This window comes from Podarcis vaucheri, assembly GCF_965113315.1.
Source record: "Podarcis vaucheri genome assembly, chromosome: 7".
Classification (NCBI taxonomy): domain Eukaryota; kingdom Metazoa; phylum Chordata; class Lepidosauria; order Squamata; family Lacertidae; genus Podarcis; species Podarcis vaucheri.
The window spans coordinates 11540194-11562171 of NC_138765.1; the positions used below are offsets into that span (position 1 = coordinate 11540194).

Here is a 21978-nt window from a genome sequence, read left to right on the forward strand (position 1 = left end):
TTATGCTACAGCCCTTTACCCTTGCTAATTCAAAACGGTGCCACACTTTTTAAAAAACCTACCTGCCAGCTCAGAGGTTGATGCAGATCTGGTTCACTTTATCCTCATGCACAATTAAATGTAGACGAACCAGTGGCCCCTGGTTCTGTATATGTGGGTGTTTTGTTGGCGTCTGTCTGTCTTGAGAGACAACAGAGGGGTCCTCCAGGGGTAACATGAAAGCATTGCATTAGCAGCACCCAAGTGAGACCTCTCCAGGGCGCAAGCGTTCGTGGAGGTCCTGGGCTGCCCCGATGATATGACCACCACACACCCCTCGGCCTCCCTGATGTGCTCCAAAGGAAAGCAGAGCAAGACTCTGGGCACCAGCTGAGCTGCAGGAGTTGCTGGAAGGAGGCGTACAAGACTCCATCCAACCACCTTAGGGTTTCCACTCCGGATTTGTGTAGGGTTTACTGCTTAGCCAGTGTGGTGTAGTGATTAAGAGCGGTGGACTTGTAATCTGGGGAACTGGGTTCGCTTCCCCTCTCTTCCACATGCAGCTGCTGGGTGACCTTGGGCCAGTCACACTTCTCTCAAGTCTCTCAGCCTCATTCACCTCACAGAGTGTTTGTTGTGGGGGAGGAAGGGAAAAGGAGATTGTTAGCTGCTTTGAGACTCCTTAAGGGGAGTGAAAGGTGGGATATCAAGTCCAAACTACCACTACTACTCCCATTCTTCTTCTTCTTCATCATCATCCAAACTCCTCCTCCTCCTCTTCTTCTTCTTCTTCTTCTTCTCCTCCTCCTCCTGAAGATATTCTGTAAGACAGTGGAGGTTTAGGATCAGAGTTTCCCTTCCCTTAGATGGGTTACCTTCCAAGGTGGCCATAGATAGATAGATAGATAGATAGATAGATAGATAGATAGATAGATAGATAGATAGATAGATCTATGTAAAAATTTTATATGTAAATCTTCGCCAGCCTTCCCTGGGCTGCAGAGCCATAAATGGATGAAGGACTGGGGAGTTGTGCCGGGTGGGGTGGGTTCGGGGAGAGGCTGGACGTAACCGTACCCTGTTGGCTTTCTTGGCCACCTGTTCCCGGAATGCGGCGCTCAGATATATCTGTTTCCTCCTCTCGTCAGGACCCCCAAGGAAGGGAACCCTGACGACACCGTGGTGGAGATGAAGACGGACAAACGGAACGAGCAGACGGGGCTCTTGAGCCCTGGGGGTGGCGGTGGCGGTGGGGCAAATGAGGTGAGGAACGGAGGAGAAGGCGGACGACAGTAACCCTTCTCTCACTGAGCTTGGGGCAAGGTATTCTCCCTGTTTCTTGAGGGTGCCAGGAATCGTAGCTCCACAAAGGCAGTTTCCCACTCCTTTTGCAGACCTGGGGCAAAGAAGAAGCGTTTCTGGGGCCTGCTTTGAGGAACAGGGCTGCGTACATCTATTTAAAGCACATTTAAAACTTTGAGCCCCTAACACAAAAGTGGGGTGAGGGGTGGTGGATGGTGATGGGAAAAGGAATTATCTGTGGGATTGAGTGTAGGTATATTTGAACATTTTTAAGGATTGTATGTTTGTATATTCGCAGTATGTGTGTATTAATGCTGAATTATTTTAACAATAAAAACTTCAAAAAAAACAAAAACTTTGAGCCCCGCGCTGGGCAAACGATTCCTGCATTGCAGAGGCTTGGGCTAGTTTGCCCTGAGGGGGGTCCCTTCCAGCTCTGTGATTCCATGAAAACATATTCTGCCCCCCGAGAATCCTGGAAATGGTGGTTTGCTACTGGGAATTGTAACACAGCGAGGGCTAAGCTACCGTTTCCAGGATTTCCTTGGTGCATGTGCTTTCAAACGCACGGTTACAGCCCGTGTCTCTTTGGCAGGAGTGCAATGGGTCCCATAGGGAGAAGGCTGGGGGCTGGAGCTGAGGGGAAAGTCGGGGGTGCAGACTCCCAGTTTCATTCTCCCTCTCTTTCCAATCCTGTCTCCCTGCAGTGCTGAGAGCAAGCCTGGAGTGGCCTTCTTCCGGAGGATCTGCCTCTTGCCTGCTCTGTACCACACAAACCACGGGGCAAAGAGGACGCCAGGGTTGGACTGTGCGAGGGGAACCCGGTCCCTCCGGGGCCCTTCCTTCTCCGAGGGCAGGGGAGCATCCTTCCTTGCATCTGGACTTCTTTTATTTTGTGCAAATGGGGTGAGGTGAGGGGGTTGCGCTGCCGCTACTACTTCTTCCTCCTTGAAACGCCTGATTGTTATTATTGTTCTTGTAATTATTTTTGAAGAAACTGACACTTGCCCGGACCCCTCTGGGGTGAGTAGACGCGCCATCGACACACAGGCCTCTGTCTCTCCACACACCGGTTTGCCTCTTGCTGACTTGCGCACCTGAACCAAGCCCACACGTGCACTTACGTCCTGAACACAGAAACACGGCCTTGGAAGAAAATTCACACAAGCTGACTGGCCCCTTTCTTCTGGCACACGACTGTTAGCCACTTGTGGTCTGAAAGGACCCGCTTTTTGTAAACCTTCCCACCCCCCACTCCCACCCCCCCGTCCTGCTTAGTCGCTTGGAGGCAATTCTCGCTCGCCGTAGGTGACCAGGCTAGCAGTGTCTGTCTTTCGCCGTTGGGCAAAGACATGTGGACACCTATATCCCTGCAAACACTTCTTTATCCTCCATGTGAAGCGTGCAATGTGAGTGAACACATACAGGCACACCCTTGTTACGCCGCGCATCCACACCCCCACAGCCGTTGAGCGTGCTTGTCGGGAAGTCGTGCAAAGACTTGCAAAGTTGACATGCTCCCCACATGCATGTGAATGTGTTCCGTCCATACATTAACATGTTCATGTGTGTGTATGCACCCAAGGCTTTGCAAATTACGTGTGGGCATCGTAGCTGAGTATTAATTTCTACTAGACAGCCCTGAAGTCCATTCCACAATAATGGCACAAACAGCATCCTATGCATTTATCAGCACAGAAACTGTCTGATGAAGTGATATCGCTCAGGCTGCAATTCTGTATATACTAAGCTCCATTTATCTCAATAATGCTTGCTTCTGAGTAGATCATGCTGTCACGCTTTTATCTAGGTTGACAAACACATGGCATCTTTTTTTTTTTTTAAATTTCCTTTCAAGTTGTGATTCCTTCCACAGCTTCTGCCTGTTTTTGTCCCCTTCAGATTCATAGGGTTGTTCTTCACACACACACACACTTATTTTCTGGCACCAAACCTCAAAATACAGGAAAGCGTTGGGTTTGGCTAATCAGTTACTTGTTTTTAATTTTCTGACTGTGGTGTTTTAGTAGAAAATTGAAGAGCAGAGGGGCAGTTTTTGAAAGAGGACTTCGAAGGCCGCTTGAAAACCAAATCTTTTTTTGGTGGCCTGACTGCAGGAACTACCTGGGGAGTTTGTTCCTTTGAAGTCAGCAGTAAAACTAGTTCGATACCCACCTTTAAGAGAGTCCATCTTCAGCCAGCCAAGGTTCAGCTTTCATTTAGGAATGTGTACAATCTCACAAAGAGGTGTTTATTCTATTTAAACTGCTGGCCTGAAGTAAAAATCCCATCAGTTAAGAAAACAATTTCCCTTCTCTTAATGAGCGCAAGCAAGGATCTCTGACTCTGCAGTCCTGCTTGCTCAACACCCCTCCTGTTTTTAGTTCTGGATTCTTGGCTTGACACAACTGATCTGCATAGATAAGAACAAGCATTGCCCTACAGAGAAAATCTCTCTGCTCCATACATTTTTTTTTGGAAATGCAGCAAATATGTCACGGACAGTAGTAGAATTTGAAAGCCTCGTTATCACTTAGTCGTAGAATTTGAAAGCCTCGTTATCACTTGCCAGAGGGAGAGCCTTTTGCCACAATTACTCTGCTGTGTGGTTTTATGGAAGCCTTAGGCATGTGTGCCTACACACAGACACAAACACACGTGTGTGCTCACCCCCATAATAAAAACAGCTGCCACCCACATACATTTCCAGTTCGTAAGTGTATTTTCTAGCACATTCACAAGCCAGGTGATGGGCATATTAGAACAGCCAAGCTCTGGAACCAGGCCTCTGCAGCTACCCCTTTTAAACAACCGTTTGTTTTGCAGCAACAAGCAAAGGAGAGCATTTAGGGCACCACGCCGTGGAAAAAAATAGAAGAAAAGCTTTGCTTGCAGATTTCTCCTGCAGATCAATACTCCGTTGCAGCAGCCCTGGCCGGTTTGGGTGTGCTTGTTCCCCTGCCGTAGTTACACGGCTGGCAACCTTGCAGCATGCCGGTGCCAGATAAAGCATGCCAGCAAACACACACCCAATGCGGAATAGGCGCACAGGTTCCCAATAAGTTGCGTCAGGATCTTGCTTTTTAAAAATCTCTGTTCCCGGAGGCTGGCTAATGGAGAGCGCTTCCCTCCCTCTCTGCGTCTCCCTATGCAAAATGCTTCCATCCCTAAAAGCAACCTTAACGTCCTGCAGGGGTTTGACGGCGGGGCCTTGCCACCAGAGATAGTGTGGCTTCTAGGCAGCTTTCAACGGCCGCCATCTTTCTCGCAGATTCAGCAGCAAATCTCTGCCTGCGTTTCCTCCTCTGTGTACACATCCACACACCACCTCTGACGAGTGAGGAACCCGTGGTTCCCTGGGATTTCAGCTCCCATCATCTCCAGCCAGGGATGATGGGCCTTGGAGGGCTACAGCCTCACCCTGCCTTAACGTTTTTCCACGCACGATGAAAAAAGCCGCGGCAGCTGGAGAATGGGCAACCTGCCCCTAAACACCTGAGTCTTACCACTAGGCAGCCACTCCCATTTCGCCTCCGTCCGTGCTCTCGTCGTTCACCACCCCTACCTACAGGGGGCGTCCTGATTTTCTTCATTGAAATGCATTGGGTTGTGTGTGTTGCTGTTTTTTTTTTTTAAAAAAATGGCATTTATTATCGGTCTGTACGGGACAAGCCTTTTGGGGTTCTAGTCTTCCTACTCTCCCCTGACCCCCCGACGGCTCGTGTCCTTTCTCTGTCTCTTGCACTGTCTTGTCGAGACACTGGCTCTGTTTTGGGTGGGTGGGTGTGGGGAGACTTGGGGCTTTTTAAAAAAATGTAGTGTATTTAATGGTGTTGCATCTAGAGAGCAAGGTGAGGCTGCTGAGCTATGGCAGAGCCCAGGGTGGAGGTGTGGGAGAAGGCAGCAGTGAGGGCAGTATTCTGGCTACCGAGCTTTAACCATCCTTGCAAGAAACGAAGGTGGGGTTTTTCCATAACTCCCCTCCCAGTATGGCAGCTGCAAGACTCCTTGGCGACCCCCTCTTCATGCCCTTCCCCACATTTTCCTAGCGAGGGATGGTGTTGTGTCTCTCTTACACACAGCCCACTAGCCCAGACTGCCCCCTCGTTACGCCCCTCCTTGTTTCATGACCACTTTTTACTTGCGCCTGCTGCTGTTTTTAGGTTTTGCCACCTTTTAAACAAACAAAAAAACGAAACAGATACCTGACTCTACCTTTCCACAGCTGTTTGATCTGCAAGCTGCTAGCAGGTAAGACTGCTATGAAAAGTTTCGCCTGCCATTCTCCACCCCATCCACCCACAGACTTAAGTTTACTGCAAAAAACACGCAGGAGTAGGTCAGTTGGCAAACGCAGCCACCTGCCACCCCTCTCTCAGCTCCTGCCATAGCTCCAGCTTCTCACTCCCCATCCCTTCGGATGTCTCTGTTACCTGCTGCCCCCCCCCCAAACTGGGTTACACTGTACATTAGCAAATAAAAAATATTGTAACCTCAGTTTGGCTCCAGCATTCGTTTCTTCTCCCTGCAGACCTTGTGCCTCTTCCTCTAAAGTCCCCCTTTTAAACTGGATTTAAAAAAATATGCAACCTCTCTCATCTGGGACGTACCATTTGGAGTCGCCCCTAGTTGTGGACGGAGCAAAAAATTCTGTTGGCATTGGCTTTGGAGATGTTAAGGCTTCCTTCCTCCTGGGAAGGAAACTTCAGCTGGGAGTGGGAGCGAGTTTATGTTTTGTTTTGTTTTGTTCTTCTCCCTGCAAGGTGCTCGTGGTCGGGTTTGACCTTCTGCCTTGCGTGGCCTGCTTATTTTTGGCCCTGCATTCCCACGATGCACTGCTGCTGTGGAAAAAGCCGAAAGCGCAGGCTTGAGATCTCTTGAGCAGTGGAATGAGGGTCGCTTGATATTTGTTAAGAGATCCTCCTTTAGTAGGGCAGATCACTACTTTTAAAGCACATGACTCTTTCCCCCCCCCCATATCAAAGAATCCCAGGAACTGTGGTTTGTTAAGAGTGCTGGGAACTGTAGCTCTGGGAGGGGAAAACTACAATTCCCAGGATTCTTTGGGGGAAATTGTGGGCTTCAAATGTGCATTGGGTGTGTCTCTTCTATTTCTCTCTATCTTTGGCGATCCCTTGTAGCCGAGTAAGATTGTCTTCCATAAACACGGTTTTAACAGTGAGCCCGTAAGTGACTGTGGAGGCCAATTCTGGATCCACACGTCCTTCCACAGTGGGGACATTGGTTTCCGGGCGGGAGTTGATCACAGTGTGGATTTGCCAAGCATGCCTTCCTTTTAGCACGTTTCTCCCTTTCGTCCTGAGTTTGAGCGTCTTCAAAGCCCACAACACCTTTGGTCAAGGCTGTTCTCCAATTAGAGCGCTCGCAGGCCAGTGTTTCCCAGTTGTCGGTGTTTATACTACATTTTTTTTTTAGATTTGCCTTGAGAGAGTCTTTGAACTTCTTTTGTTGACCACCAGCATTACGCTTTCCATTTTTAAGTTCAGAATAGAGTACAGTGGTACCTCAGGTTAAGTACTTAATTCATTCCGGAGGTCCGTTCTTAACCTGAAACTGTTCATAACCTGAAGCACCACTTTAGCTAATCGGGCCTCCTGCTGCCGCCGCACCGCCAGAGCACGATTTCTGTTCTTATCCTGAAGCAAAGTTCTTAACCCGAGGTAATATTTCTGGGTTAGCGGAGTCTGTAACCTGAAGCGTATGTAACCCGAGGTACCACTGTAGTTGCTTTGGAAGACGATAATCAGGCATCTGCACAACTTGACCAGTCCAACGAAGTTGAAGTTGCAGAATCATTGCTTCAACACTGGTGATCTTTGCTTCTTCCAGGACACTGGCATTAGTTGCCTGTCTTCCCAAGTGATATGTAAATTTTTTTGGGAGACACAATTGATGGAATCTTTTGAGGAGTTGGAGATGGCATTTATAAGTGGTCAGTGTTTGACAAGCATACAGCCAGGTTGTTAGTACAGTAGCTTTGTAAACAAGCATTTTGGTTTCCCTGCAGATGTCCCGGTCCTCAAACACTCTTCACTTCAATCAGGAAAAAGCTGCACTTGCAGAGCTCAGGCGAAAAGCAAAGTCATTGCTTTGACTTCAATAGCACCTCATCCCACAAGATGAAGCTTTACAGGTGAATCTTTACCTAGCATGGCACTAAGTCATGGGGCAGGTGTTGCCAAGTAAGGTTGCTCAATTAGAGAAGGACCCAACTTGGTTCAGTGCTGCTTGCAATAATCTCAGTAACAGGCAGGCACTAAGTGGTCCATTGGAAATTCAGCACCAGCCAGAAATTGTCAGCTGGAAGCATTTGTCTTAAATATTTGAATGGGAGTACAAGTGTAAAAAGGTTCATAGAACCATAGAATTCTACAGTTGGAAATTACCACTAGGCTTGTCTAATCCAACTCCCTGCAATACAGGAATCTTTTGCCTAGCTTGGAGCTTGAACCCACAACCCTCAATTAAGAATCTTGTGCTCTGCCGACTGAGCTATCCCAGGCAATTATAAGATCATTGTATAATCTTAGACGGAGGCATGGCTGCGAATATCGGGAAGGAATCCTGCCCTTCTGAGTTTACCGTTACACTACCGGCAAAGAAGGAAGGTCACTATAGGCAGAGATTGGTGAAACTTGCTTTGGGGGTGAGCAGCAGAAACACATACATAAATATATAAACCACATGTCTGAAACCCCACAGAAAAAAAGTCCTGAACAAATTGACCTCAAATATTTCTCTGCAAGGTCAAAGTGGGAAACCTCCCCATTGTCTCTTTCCTCACAAATCCTGTCTTAAGGGCACATTTAAGATATGAATAGGGTGTGAGCCTGTGACCTGGCTCAGGAATAAAGTATTTATCATTACAAAAGACTGGCCAGGCTCCCCAGGCAATCCAATCAAGTGACCATTAAACAGGTAACCTGCCAGACAGGAAATAAAGAACACACTCAGATTTCTGTTGTAGACCGCCTTTTCTGTGATGTAGGTATGATGCTTCTGGGGGGTGGTCTTGGACTCGAGGGTGGGCAATTTTAAATGTCTGTATAAGGGCAGGCACACTTTTGTTAGGGGTTCCTCCTCCTTTCTCCTGTCTGAGGGGGCACCCTGTTGCAATAGTTGAATAAAGATCGAGCTTACTAGCTGCTTTGCTTCTCAATATTCTCTGGTTGGCCTCTGTTATTTTTTTCCTACCGATAGAGAACCTACAAAGGACTTTACAAGGGCTCTTATCTACCCCATAAGGGAATAAGGGCAGATTTTGTTTATTACAGAAGGAAGCAGCAATGAAAGGAGGGTGAGATTTCTTCCAGCAGGAAGAAAACTGGGAAGAGAGGAGCTCCACACCTCCAGGAACTCCAGAGGTTCCTTTCTGCTAGTGGTTTGCCTTGGTGCAAGCTAAGGACGTGGCCAGGCTGGGCAAAGTGCAGGGTTGAGAGCCCAGGAACCCACAGAAACAGAAGGAGGAAACTTTTTTTCCCCTTTCCAGAGGCCTTTGGCAGCTCCTGTTGCTGCTGCCGGTCTGAACAGCTGCCAAGGTTCCTTCTCAGGAAGCAGGGATTTGCCTGCGGAGACCTGAACAAAGGAGAAAACGTAAGCCGGGACTGGGAGGGGAAGCGTAGGGGATGCATTGGCTTGGAAATGCCCGGCCATGTTCCGTAGGAGCCAGGTAGACAGTGACATTTGGGGGCTGCAAGAGCCTGCCCCATTCTTGCCTTGCCTTGCATTTCTATCTCACCTCCGTCTCCAAGGAAATCTCCCCCTCCTCATTTAATCCCCTGTGAGATAGGTTAGGCTGACTGGCGCAAGATCCCCATTTGAGCTTCATGGCTGAGTGGGAATTTGAATCCTGGTCTCTTAAGAGTCTGACACTAGTCTAAACGCTGTATCTCACTGCTACTCTTAATGCAAGGGAAAGCCCCAGTTACAGGAGGCTGCCGGTTTGAGTCGACGTCTGTCAGGGGGAGACATGCCTGCTGCTAAATTCTGGCAATGGTCCCTGCTCAAAATCTTCCCCAGCTGTTTCCCCATCCATTGGGGGAGTGAGGGAGATAAAGAAAAGGCAACCAGAGGAGGTTATGGACGGAAGACCCTGGAGGGGACAGGGTTAAGCAGCCTGGACTCTCAGTGTGCTGTAGGACAGGCACGGCCAAATTTGGCCCTCCAGCTGTTTGGGGACTACAACTCCCATCATCCCTAGCTAACAGGACCAGTGGTCAGGGATGATGGGAACTGTAGTCCCAAAACAGCTGGAGGACCAAGTTTGGTCATGCCTGCTGTAGGAGATGGAATGGGTGAGGGAGCTGTGGGCCACTTGAAATTGTTGGATTCCAGCTCCCATCATCCCTTGCTATTGGCAGTGCTGTCTGAGCCTGATGGGAGCTGGAGTCAGTCAAGCACACAGATGGCCAGAAATCTTCACAGCAGAAGTAGGGGACCATTTTTTCCACCTGAGCAACCTTTAAGAGGCTGGAGGAGGGGGGGAAATGTTTGGGGCAATGGATGCCTTTCTACAGTCGGTGACTTTCCAACCATGCAAAAGGCAGATTTTGAGACAGCCCCTCTCTGTCCTCCATCAGGCATTGCCGCAGTTCCCGGGCACATTCTAGCCAGTCGAAAGCATTTCAGGAGAGGCCAGAGCAGCGCCACTGAGGGCTGCTATACTCTGAGGAAGTGCCATGGCCTGAGGGCCACATAGGGAGTCCTGGAGGGCCCTGGGGCATGCCCTTCCCCACCCCTGCTTTGCAAGGAGTTCCCACCCCAGCGCTTTGGTTCTTGCCATATCAAAGGAGGACCAGAGCAGTCAAAACATGATTGCCCATCACAGGTTAGAAATGGCCTATCTCTCCTGCTTTGGGGCACCACAGTCGACTGCCTGTTAGGACTTCATAGGGAGGTTGTGACCGTCATGCATGTGTGAACTTGTTCAGAGGTCCCACCTAGCCTTCCTGTGGTTAGAACAGGGGTGGGATAAAACGTGGATTCCAGAGCTGGATCTGTCTATGCCGAGGCCAGCCGCCACGACTTTACACGCCTTCCCAAAAGTGTACTGGACTCTCCCATCTTTTGCACCTCTTCCGCAGGGACTCTCTCAGTCTCTGGAAGACTCATAAGCTGCTAATTAGAGCAGTTCCTTCCTGCCTTCTTGGTCAGACATCCTTCCTTGACTCCCTTAACTCCCCACACGCCCTTTTTGCTTTTAACTCTTTATCTCTTCTCCCTGTTTTTTTCCAAGGAATGTCCAGGGGCACTCGCCTGCCCCAACTCAGCCTCTTCTGCTCAGGGACGCCAAATTTCTTCCTGGTCTTGGCTCCTGTGTTCTTAAAACCAACCAACTTTTTCTCTAAACTCTGGGTAAGAGGAGGCTGCGAACCGGGAGTGCATCTGGTAAGATGGTGAGATGGAAACATTGGTGCCAACTCCCCGGGGTTCTGGGTGGCCCAGCACCCACAAAATTCCCCATGAAGGGGCCAGGCACCCACAAATTTCAGGGCCATGCGGGCTTGCATGGCACCCACGACCCCAGGCACTCATGGCCACGGGGCCAAGTTGGCACCCCTGACTGGAAAGGACCCCCTCCCTGGCTAGCCGCTGTCTGAGCCAAACCACCACCACCAGGGAGTTTCTGAGAATGAAAAGACTTGACATTGGAGATCATTGGCCAGTATCTTTGCAACTCTGTGTTGCTGGGCCTGTGAAGAGAGACAGCAATCACAGTGCTCTTGGTTCCTTACCCTTCCTGTAAATCTGGGGAATTATCATGTGGGTTGTTGTTTGTTTCTTTTTGCAAAATTAATAAAAAGTGCATGCTTCAACAGGTTTGCACCTCTGCAACCAGCTTTCTAGGTGGTCTTGCTTAGGGCAATTGCTGTCAATCAGGCCCCTCCTTGCCCTATGGGGATAATAGCAGTGGCACAACCTACAGGCCCTGTTTTGCAATAATTTAGGAGAGTACGCACAGGCTGAGGATTAATCCCTTAGAAGGGAAAAAGCGTTGCTGGGGGGTTGCAAGGAGACAGTGGTTCTGAGTACTTTTCTCCAGCTCAGCTGAGGAAGAGGGTTTCTAATAGTAATATATGCCTTGTCAGCATATAACACCTGTGCTCAGAGATCTACCTTGGTTACAATCTGCTACCCGGCCAAGTTTTAGGTGCTACTATTAGTATCTATGGTGCTGGAGGAGACTCTTGAGAGTCCCATGGACTGCAAGAAGATCAAACCACTCCATCCTTAAGGAAATCAGCCCTGAGTGCTCACTGGAAGGACAGATCCTGAAGCTGAGGCTCCAAGACTTTGGCCACCTCATGAGAAGAGAAGACTCCCTGGAAAAGACCCTGATGTTGGGAAACATGGAGGGCAAAAGGAGAAGGGGACGACAGAGGACGAGATGGTTGGACAGTGTTCTCGAAGCTACCAGCATGAGTTTGACCAAACTGCAGGAGGCAGTGGAAGACAGGAGTGCCTGGCGTGCTCTGGTCCATGGGGTCACGAAGAGTTGGACACGACTAAACGACTAAACAACAACATTAGTATCTAAAGCCCTTGGGACCAGTTTACCTATGAGATCACCTCACCCCACCTCCGGCCACTTGGCTGGACCTGCTGAATTCCTGCCTGCTGTGTATCTGTTAAAGACATGGGGGAGAGGGAGTTGGGAGTCCCCTTTCTGACCTGGAATCCTTTCTGGCTCGAAATCCCTTAAGAGGTGAGGGTTGTATGTGACTACTCGGAATAGCACTCTGTACACGCTCAAATGAACTGATGCTCTAGTGCTGAATGATTGAAACTGAGAAGAGCAAGCTGGGAGGCTAGGTCTCGAGGGCGTTCCTTGATTTCGTTTAAGCCTCCTGCTCACAAAAATCCGGGGGGAAGAGAGACAAGGCTTAAACATGAAGCTTTCTTTGTGTTTTACATGTACCTAAAAATCCTCTGGGGAGCCAGAAACTAGTAAATAATGTAGGGACGTTTATGATCTCAGTTTTACAGTGTTCAATAATGCAGTGTGTGTAATCTGCAATTTGAGACCCTGAAAGCATTGTGGAAAAAATTTGTGTGTGCCAGAAAATGAGCAAGCGTCTGTGTGACACAGAAATCTTTCGTAGGGCAAAAGACAGCCACGCCTCTTAATTTATGGTTGGTAGCATTGCACACACAGTTCAACAGGTTCGGAATTCAACAGCATGGAGTGGGCAAGGAAAGCTCGACTTGTTGGATTTCTGCCTGCCATGGGGAAGAAAAAATGAGAGAATGGAAGAAGGGTGGTGGATGGAAACTCTGTCACTTCCTGAACTCTATAGGTGGTCCCTGACTGGATGTGTTACAGCTTCCTATCTGGCTCTGTCCTGTACCGATATCGTTCAGCTGGCTAAGTCAGAGGGACACAATCGTGGCTGGCAACTTACTTGGGAAATAATGGTTGAACAGGTATGTGTGTGGGAGACCATGGTAGAAGGACACATGCTTAGCATGCAGAAGGACTCAGCCCCCATCATCAACACCAGCCTAAAGGTTTCGGAGATCAGTGGGGTCAGATATGGGGTCTTTGGCCAAGATCCCATAGAATCATAGAATTCAAAGTGTTGGTGCTGACCTTTAAAGCCCTAAACGGCCTCAAAGGCCCAGTATACCTGAAGGAGCGTCTCCACCCCCATCGTTCTGCCCGGACACTGAGGTCCAGCGCCGAGGGCCTTCTGGCGGTTCCCTCATTGCGAGAAGTGAGGTTACAGGGAACCAGGCAGAGGGCCTTTTCGGTGGTGGCACCTGCCCTGTGGAATGCCCTCCCACCAGATGTCAAAGAGAACAACAACTACCAGACTTTTAGAAGACATCTGAAGGCAGCCCTGTTTAGGGAAGCTTTTAATGTTTGATGTATTATGGTATTTTAATATTTTGTTGGAAGCCACCCAGAGTGGTTGGGGTATAAATAATAATTTATTATTATTATTATTATTATTATTATTATTATTATTATAGAATTGGAAGGTCCCCGGGGGCAGTGGCGTAGCGTGGGGGTGCAGGGGGGGCCAGCCGCACCGGGCGCAACATCTGGCGGGGCGCGCTCACACTCACAGCTCTCTGCCCCTACTAAAATCCACGGGTTAGGGGGCGCAAATTACCGTATTTTTCTCTCTATAACACTCACATTTTTTCTCCTAAAAAGTAAGGGGAAATGTCTGTGCGTGTTATTGAGCGAATGTGTGGTCCCTGGAGCCGACTGGCCCGAGTGCAGAGGCAAAAATCAGATCGCGCACTGCAGAGGAGGCTGCTGCTTTCCTGCATTCTGCCTCAGGGTCTTATTGCCCACCCTCTTCTGTTTTTGGTTGCTTTGTTTACAAAGTTGTAAAAGCTGTTTTCGGTTGCTGTGGTTACAAAGCACAGATCCACATGGATTCTCAGAATTTTTGCATTGGCCTACCCCAAACTCACCGTCAAATCACATGTCTGTGGCCACAGCATGAAGCACCAAAATGATACATCCACTGTTTCATTCAGAATTTTTTTCTTGTTTTCCTCCTCTATAAACTATGTGCGTGTTATGGTCAGGTGCGTGTTATAGAGCGAAAAATACGGTACTTGCCTTGCCCCGGGTGCTGACAACCCACGCTACGCCACTGCCCAGGGGTCATCTAGTCCAACCCTCTGCGAAGCAGGAATCTCAACTCAAGCATCTATGCCAGATGGCCACCCAACCTCTGCTTAAAACCCCGCAATGAAGGCGATTCCACCGCCATTCCATGGCCGAACAGCTCTTACTGTCAGAAAGTTCTTCCTGATGTTTCATCATAATCTCCTTCCTTGAGATTTCTCGAGTCCTGCCCTTCGGAGCAGTAGAAAACAAACTTTCCCCATCTTCCACGTGACAGCTCTTTGGATATTTGAAGATGGCAATCACGTCACCTCTCAGGGGATTTGGGGAGGGCTGGGCGTGTCCCACGCGATCTTTGCTGATCCCTTCTTAACCAAAACGCCGCGCCCAAGAACAAGCCAAGTTGGCATAGATGGCGGAAAGCAAAGGGTGATCACACCCAAAACCCGGTGTATGTTTGTATCTTTCGCCATCATCCTCGCCCTGCCAAATCAGCCAGGCAGCTGAGCACTCAAGTTGCCATGTGGGTGCTTTCTAAAATAAATTGTGGGGATGCAACGACTGAAGAGCCATTGGGGACGAAACGAGGCTAGGAACTGCATGCTCCCAAAGGAGTTGTTTTTATTGAACTGTTTGCCAAATCAAGACAGAAAACAACAAGGTTGCCATGGTACAACGGCACAGTCCTTTCTGTGGGGCAAAGTTTCCTACAGATGTCCTCAAGCTGTGGCCAGTCCTTTAAATATAACTCTTCCCCGTTGATATCTGACTTGATGGAGGTTTGCACAAATCTTCGTCGAGGTATGAGATAAAGGACCACGGTATTATGTCAAGTTTATCTCTCTCTCCTGTCTGCAATGCCTCTTGCTCGCTTGGGTGTGATACAGCAATTGCTCTGATAACACCACGTCCCTGTGTTCAGGCTAGCCAGGGTGTCAAACTGTCTGGCCTTTGGTGACCCCTGCCACCCCCCACCCCCCGGCGACAAGCTGTTTCTAGTCTAGCTGCTGTCAGCAGCAAGGCGGCCAGTTCTCCAGGAATTATTTGAAAGTCATCAGAACTTGGAATCATTAATAAAGCTTAAAGGTAAAGGTACCCCTGACCGTTAGGTCCAGTCATGGATGACTCTGGGGTTGCAGCGCTCATCTTGCTTTATTGACTGAGGGAGCCGGCGTACAGCTTCTGGGTCATGTGGCCAGCATGACTAAGCCGCTTCTAGCGAACCAGAGCAGCACACGGAAACGCCGTTTACCTTCCCGCCAGAGCGGTACCTATTTATCTACTTGCACTGTGTGCTTTCGAACTGCTAGGTTGGCAGGAGCTGGGACCGAGCAACGGGAGCTCACCCTGTCGTGGGGATTCGAACCGCTGACCTTCTGATCAGCAAGCCCTCAGCTCTGTGGTTTAACCCACAGCACCACCCGTGTCCCTAATAAAGCTTACCCTGCCTCAAAGCCTTGATGGGCCATTTGGCTGCATAAACACCAGGCATTTAAAGCGCACTCAAAGACATTCTTGCCAGAACCCTGGGAACTATAGTTTGCTAAGGGTGCTGGGAATTGTAGCTATCTGAGGGCTAGACTGCAGCTCGCAGCAATCTTTTTTTTGGGGTGGGGGTAGAATGTGTTCTAAGTATGTTGCATACCAGTTTCTTCGAAAAGCCCCAGCTCTGAGAGTGATGTGAATTTTCTGCCTGTGTCCTTTGACCTTGAAAGGTCTTTTATCATCAGATTGAGGCGCCTGAGGAAAATGCCTGTGTTTAATGGGGCCCATTCTCAGTTCCCTTCGCTTCCTAAAGAGGTGTTATCCATCATCGAGCCGCAGTTCTGTGCATCTTCTCGACATACCCTGCACACTTGGCGCACACATATGCCAACTCTGGCCCCTGGGGGCTTGTGACGATGTGCTAAATATGACATCCTTTGCTGAGATGCGGAACAGAGAAAGATCACGGCACGCCTGGCGATTTCTGAACCAGTCCATAAATGGAAGCAAGGGAGTTTCTGCTGAGGCCTGTTTGCGGTAACTCTTTAAGAGGGGACCAGCACTCTGCACATGCTTTGGTGCACTTGAGATCATCAGCATTCCTGCTGCCAGCTTTTGGGGTGCTGTTCCTGGTTCCTGGGTTTAGAGCTGGACTCCCAGGTGGGTTGCTGCCCTCTGTTAAAGGCACAGGAGACCCAGCAGGGAAAAGCAGGGCCCCACTCCCGTCTCCCCACAATCAATTAGGTATGCCATGCTGTTTATGGACTGAACTGCATTGACTTTAATACTTTTTCTTTGGCGATCACTCGTAGCCTAGTAAGATTGTCTTCCATAAACACGGTTTTAACAATGAGTCCATCAGTGACTGTGGAGGCCAATTCTGGATCCACACGTCCTTCCACTGTGGAGACATAGGTTTCCGGGCAGGTGTTGATTACGGTGTGGATTTGCCAAGCATGCCTTCCTCTTAGCATGTTTCTCATTTTTGTCCTGAGTTTGAGCATCTTCAAAACCTATGACACTTTTGGTAAAGGCTGTTCTCCAATTGGAGCACTCGCCGGCCAGTGTTTATATGACATTTTTAAAGATTTGTCTTGAGAAAGTCTTTGAACCTCTTTTGTTGACCACCAGCATTACGCTTTCCATTTTTAAATTCTGAATAGAGTAGTTGCTTTGGAAGATGATAATCAGGCATCTGCACAACATAACCAGTCCAACCAAATTGATGTTGAAGAATCATTGCTGGTGATCTTTGCTTCTTCCAGGACACTGGCATTAGTTCGCCTGTTTTCCAAAGTGATATATAAAATTTTTTGGAGATACCGTTGATGGAATCTTTTGAGGAGTTGGGGAGGGCGTTTATAAGTGGTCCGTGTTTGACAAGCATACAGTCAGGTTGTTAGTACAATAGCTTTGTAAACAAGCGTTTTGGTTTCTGTGCAAATGTCCTGGTCCTCAAACACTTCAGTCAGGAAAAAGCTGCACTTGCAGAGCTCAGGCGAAAAGCAAAGTCACTGCTTTGACTTCAATAGCACCTCATCCCACAAGATGAAGCTTTACAGGTGAATCTTTACCTAAAGGTAAAGGTGAAGGTACCCCTGACCGTTAGGGTCCAGTTGCAGACGACTCTGGGGTTGCGGCGCTCATCTCGCTCTATAGGCCAAGGGAGCCGGTGTTTGTCCACAGACAGCTTCCAGGTCACATGGCCAGCATGACTAAGCCGCTTCTGGCGAACCAGAGCAGCGCACGGAAACGCCGTTTACCTTCCTGCCAGAGTGGTACCTATTTATCTACTTGCACTTTGATGTACTTTCAAACTGCTAGGTGGGAAGGAGCAGGGACCGAACAACGGGAGCTCACCCCATTGCTGGGATTCGAACCGCCAACCTTCTGATCAGGAAGCCCTAGGCTCAATGGTTTAGACCACTGTGCCACTCGCATCTTTACCTAGCATGGCACTAAGTCATGGGGCAGGTGTTGCCAAGAAAGGTTGGCAACCTAGGTAGTTCTATGGATGCCAACCTCCTCTCCACGCAAGGAGATTGGAGGGATTCAGGGTTCGGTGGCCGATCACCTGTTTTGTATGCAGAAGATCCTGGGTTCAAATCCTCAACACCTCCAGATTGGGCTGGGAAAAGACCCCTCTCTGAGACTGCCTCCGCTTTGAGAAGTTGCGCACGGGATGCTGGCAACAGGGTGGCGTCGCTTGAGAGCCAGTGCTGCGTAGTGGTTAGCATGTCGGCCCAGGGTTCAAATCCCAACTTGGCCACGTAGGATGGCCTTAGGCCAGTCACCGTCTCTCATCCCAACCTCCCTCACAGGGTTGTTGTGGGGAATGAAAGAGGAGGGGAGAAGGATGTAGAGCCCCCTGGAGGAAAAAAAAGACGGGATATGAATGCAGTGGATTGCACGATTGATGCAAAATACAATTAAACGCGAGCAGGTGGTACAATCTCAGCGGTCCTGATTGCAGCCTTGGAAATCCATCAAAGGTTTGTAGAAAAGGGTGTTTGTGTGTGGGTTAAGTGATCCTGCACATGTGTGTGTTCATGAGCGACACACACACACACACACACACACACACACACACACACACGACTTTTCCTGATTAAGGCAACCGTGGTCCTGAGTCTGGGCTGGGTTCCCCTTTGGACGGAAGGGCTGGGTGGGAGCGGCGGTGAATTTCCTTCCCTTCACGGGCAGCCCTGGGATGGAGCTCCAATTCCCTAGCAACTGAGTGCTTGCAAGGGATTGAGTGTGCTTTGCTGTGTGTGTGTGTGTGTGTGTGTGTGTGTGTGTGTGTGAAGGTTCACTCAGAGGTGACACACACACACAGAGGACACTTTCCCTTCAGGACCTCAGCTTAGTGTGATGTCAAAACCAAGAAGCCCCTACTTATTTCAAATCAATACATGAGCTGCAGCCAACCCACACCTTTTCAGCCAGTGGGGGTGGGCATTTGGGACTGGTAGGGTGGAAAGTGGGGAGCCCAACAGCAGGTGGCGCCAGAGCCAACGTGAGGCAGGGGCAACCAACTCTCGTTTGGTCTCCATCCTACCATTCCCAGCTGAGTCCTACAGGGGGCAGCACTGAGACAGAGGCGGCGGCGGAGGAATCTGACAGACACCAGTCAGTCTCCAGGGGTGGAAGGTACCCGGCCACTAACACCCACAATAAACCCCACTGCCTTCGGGGGGGGGGAATTACTGGAGTGCTGCTGCCACTCAGTGCCTACAATACTGGATCGACTGCTGGTCTGTCCAGGCAGATTCCTGGGTGTGCTCCATTCTTGGTTTTTGCTATGGGTATCGATGGTGCTGCACACCCGACAACATTTCCCCGATAGAAATTGTTGGCCGTGTCTGCCTCTTCGTGACCCCGTGGACCAGAGCACGCCAGGCACTCCTGTCTTCCACTGCCTCCCACAGTTTGGTCAAACTCATGCTGGTAGCTTCGAGAACACTGTCCAACCATCTCGTCCTCTGCCGTCCCCTTCTCCTTGTGCCCTCCATCTTTCCCAACATCAGGGTCTTTTCCAGGGAGTCTTCTCTTCTCATGAGGTGGCCAAAGTATTGGAGCCTCAGCTTCAGGATCTGTCCTTCCAGTGAGCACTCAGGGCTGATTTCCTTAAGAATGGAGAGGTTGGATCTTCTTGCAGTCCATGGGACTCTCAAGAGTCTCCTCCAGCACCATAATTCAAAAGCATCCATTCTCTGGAGAACAGAATTATGGTCCAGCCCTCACTTCCTATTCCATAATAATAATAATAATAATAATAATAATAATAATAATAATAATAATTTTTATTACTTATACCCTGCCCATCTGACTGGGTTGCCCCAGCCACTCTTGGGTGGCTTCCAACATTTATAAAAACATAATAAAACACTGAACACCACATTTTCCCCCCTATACACAGCTGCCTTCAGACGCCTTCTGAAGGTTGTATGGTGACTTATCTCCTTGGCTTGGGGGTTGCATAACTCCTACCCTCCAACATTTCTCCAATGAAAATAGGGATGTCCTTGGGACATTCCGGGATCAAATCAGAAACCGGGACTGCTTCTGTAAATCTGGGACCGTCTCTGGAAAATAGGGACACTTGGAGGGTCTGCTGCTGTTCAGGCCTCAGCGTTGAATTCTCTGAGTATGTACGCCCTACAAAAATGTTCCTCCTGCGCACGGGCACCTGGTGCCTGCAGAAATGGGAGAAGCATGTGCGTTGTCTTTTGAGACGTGGTGGTTGAATGCATCCCGCTCCCAAGGCAGCCTTCACGCAACCATTTATTCCGTTTCCTCAACATTTCCTTAACTGTTAACTTCTGCAACATACTTGAAGTTTCACACAGTGTAAAAGCCACTTTTGGAAATATAACGCAACAGTGGCACAAATGTGACGCTTGTTTTCGTGTTATTTCTTTCTGGGAGGGGGGAGACCTGTTTGCAAAGAACATAGAAATGAGCGCTGGGCTTGTGCTATATATTCCACTTTTATGTGGCACAAACAGTGCTATTTTCCGAGGTGAGAGAAAGCAGCTGGACCTCTCTGTGAATGCCTCCCTCGTTCTCTTAGAACGACAGCAGAGGCATTGGAGTACAGTCATACCTCATGTTACGTCCGCTTCATGTTACGTTCTTTCATGTTATGTCCTGCGGCGACCCGGAAGTACCAGAAAGGGTTACCGTATTTTTTGCTTTATAAGACTCACTTTTTCCCTCCTAAAAAGTAAGGGGAAATGTGTGTGCATCTTATGGAGCGAATGCAGGCTGTGCAGCTATCCCAGAAACCCGAACAGCAAGAGGGATTGTTGCTTTCACTGCGCAGCGATCCCTCTTGCTGTTCTGGCTTCTGAGATTCAGAATATTTTTTTTCTTGTTTTCCTCCTCCAAAAACTAGGTGCGTCTTGTGGTCTGGTGCGTCTTATAGAGCGAAAAATACGGCACTTCCAGGTTTCGCCACTCACGCATGCGGAGAAGCGCAAAATGACGTCACGCTAATGTGCAGAAGCAGCAAATCGCAACCTGCCCGTGCACAGACCCACCACTGCAAGTTGTGCTCTTTTCATGTTGCGAACGGGCCTCTGGAATGGATCCCATTCGCAACCAGAGGTACCACTGTATTCTGTCCCCTCTATGTGCTGCGTGGAGCCGGGATGTTCAAGGTGAAAACTGAGATGAGCAAGACAACATCTGGCAGTTCCTCTTCCCTCTGGGCATCAACCTGACCTCCAGAGGAGCATATGGGAGAGGTCTCGCCCAGCAAGCGCTAGTCAGCCCCTCACCCCAACGCAAAGAGCTCGCCTGGCTGGGTCAGACCAAAGGTCCTTCTCTCTAGGCCACTTCTCTGGCTCCTAATGGTAGGCAGCCAGCTAGCTGCCTCAGGGATGCTCATTATCAGGAAGAGATGGAGACAGACCTGTGTCCCTGGTTGGAAGCCATTGACGCTGCCTGCTATTAATGCAGCCCTGTCAAAGTGAAATTCAGGAAGCGCCACCCCACAGGCAACTTTGACCAGCCTTGCTGCGTGGACTTGTGGCAGAGCACTGGGGCTCTGAGCACCGCCATACCCTAGACCGGTGGCAGTTGGGGGGTAGCGGATGTGACAGAGCCCAAGATGAAGGCCTTTCAAAGTGGGTTTGTGTTGTGAATTCACAAACCCTCCAAGTGTCCTTATTTTTATACCCTGCCCATCTGGCTGGGTTGCGCCAGCTTCCAACATATATAATAATAATTAAAAAACATTTTAAAACATCTTCCCTATACAGGGCTGCCTTCTGATGTCCTAAAGATTGTATGGTTACTTATGGTTACTTATATCAATAGCAATGTCCTAAGCAGGGGTGCCCAAACTTTTTTCAAAGAGGGCCGGATTTGATGAAGTGAACATGAGTGAGGGCTGACCAAAGTTGTTGAGCATATGGAGAATGGAAAATATTTAAGGAATATGTAAGATTATATTGTAAAAATGACACCATCTTAGCAGAACTTGAATGATACTTGTAAACAAAAATAAATGAAACAAATACTCTAGTGGAATGTATGAAAAAGGGTATAAAGTAAAGCTGCATGATAAAACCATGATAACAGAAACAGTAAAATGAGAACAATTGGAAGTTTTATGCAGAAATTTTTATTTGAGAGACATGATTTTGTATAAAATTTTGGTTCTTTTTCTTCTTTTCTTTTTAATTTTTTTCTTACTTTTATATCTTGAGGGTTTTTTGTGTGTGTCTAACTTTTCTATACTTACCTTCGTTGTATGTTTGTATTTTAAACCAATAAAGAGTTACTTTATAAAAGTTGTTGAGCTTTTTAAAGGATTTTTACCCCAGTACATGTACTGCCACGGGGGCCAGATTAAATCATTAGGCCCCCAAAACGGACTTTGTACATCCAGGAATCTATCCCTGGAAAAGAGGGACACTTGGAGGGTCTGGTGTGTGCCTTTTTTGTGTGAAATGCATACCTCCAGCCCATTCTCTCTCTGTCATTTGGAAATATCTCAGGCCACGCTCCCTCTCAGCCAGCCCCCTCTCCCACCAGGACACACCTGCCCCCAGTTTTGGGGGTCAACAGCAGTGCAGACACTCAGGAGCAGTTGTCCC

General features: G+C 48.8%; 1 protein-coding gene and 1 long non-coding RNA gene across 3 annotated transcripts in view; one reads left to right on the forward strand and one right to left on the reverse strand.

The window, feature by feature from the left end:
- BCAM (basal cell adhesion molecule (Lutheran blood group)) overlaps positions 1 to 5778 on the forward strand; it is a 65274-nt gene extending 59496 nt beyond the window's left edge. For both annotated transcript variants that reach the window (XM_082231122.1, XM_082231123.1), the window contains exons 15-16: positions 1128 to 1242; positions 1989 to 5778. In XM_082231122.1, coding sequence (XP_082087248.1) covers positions 1128 to 1242; positions 1989 to 1994 — 121 coding nt within the window. In that variant the 3' untranslated portion in view covers positions 1995 to 5778. The remainder of the gene's footprint in view (positions 1 to 1127; positions 1243 to 1988) is intronic.
- On the reverse strand, positions 3266 to 8425 carry LOC309537009. Its single transcript, XR_014221744.1, has 2 exons — positions 3836 to 8425; positions 3266 to 3803 (listed from the first exon to the last, which is right to left on the reverse strand). It is a non-coding gene; the product is annotated as an uncharacterized lncRNA (long non-coding RNA).
- Positions 8426 to 21978: the final 13553 nt, after the last annotated feature.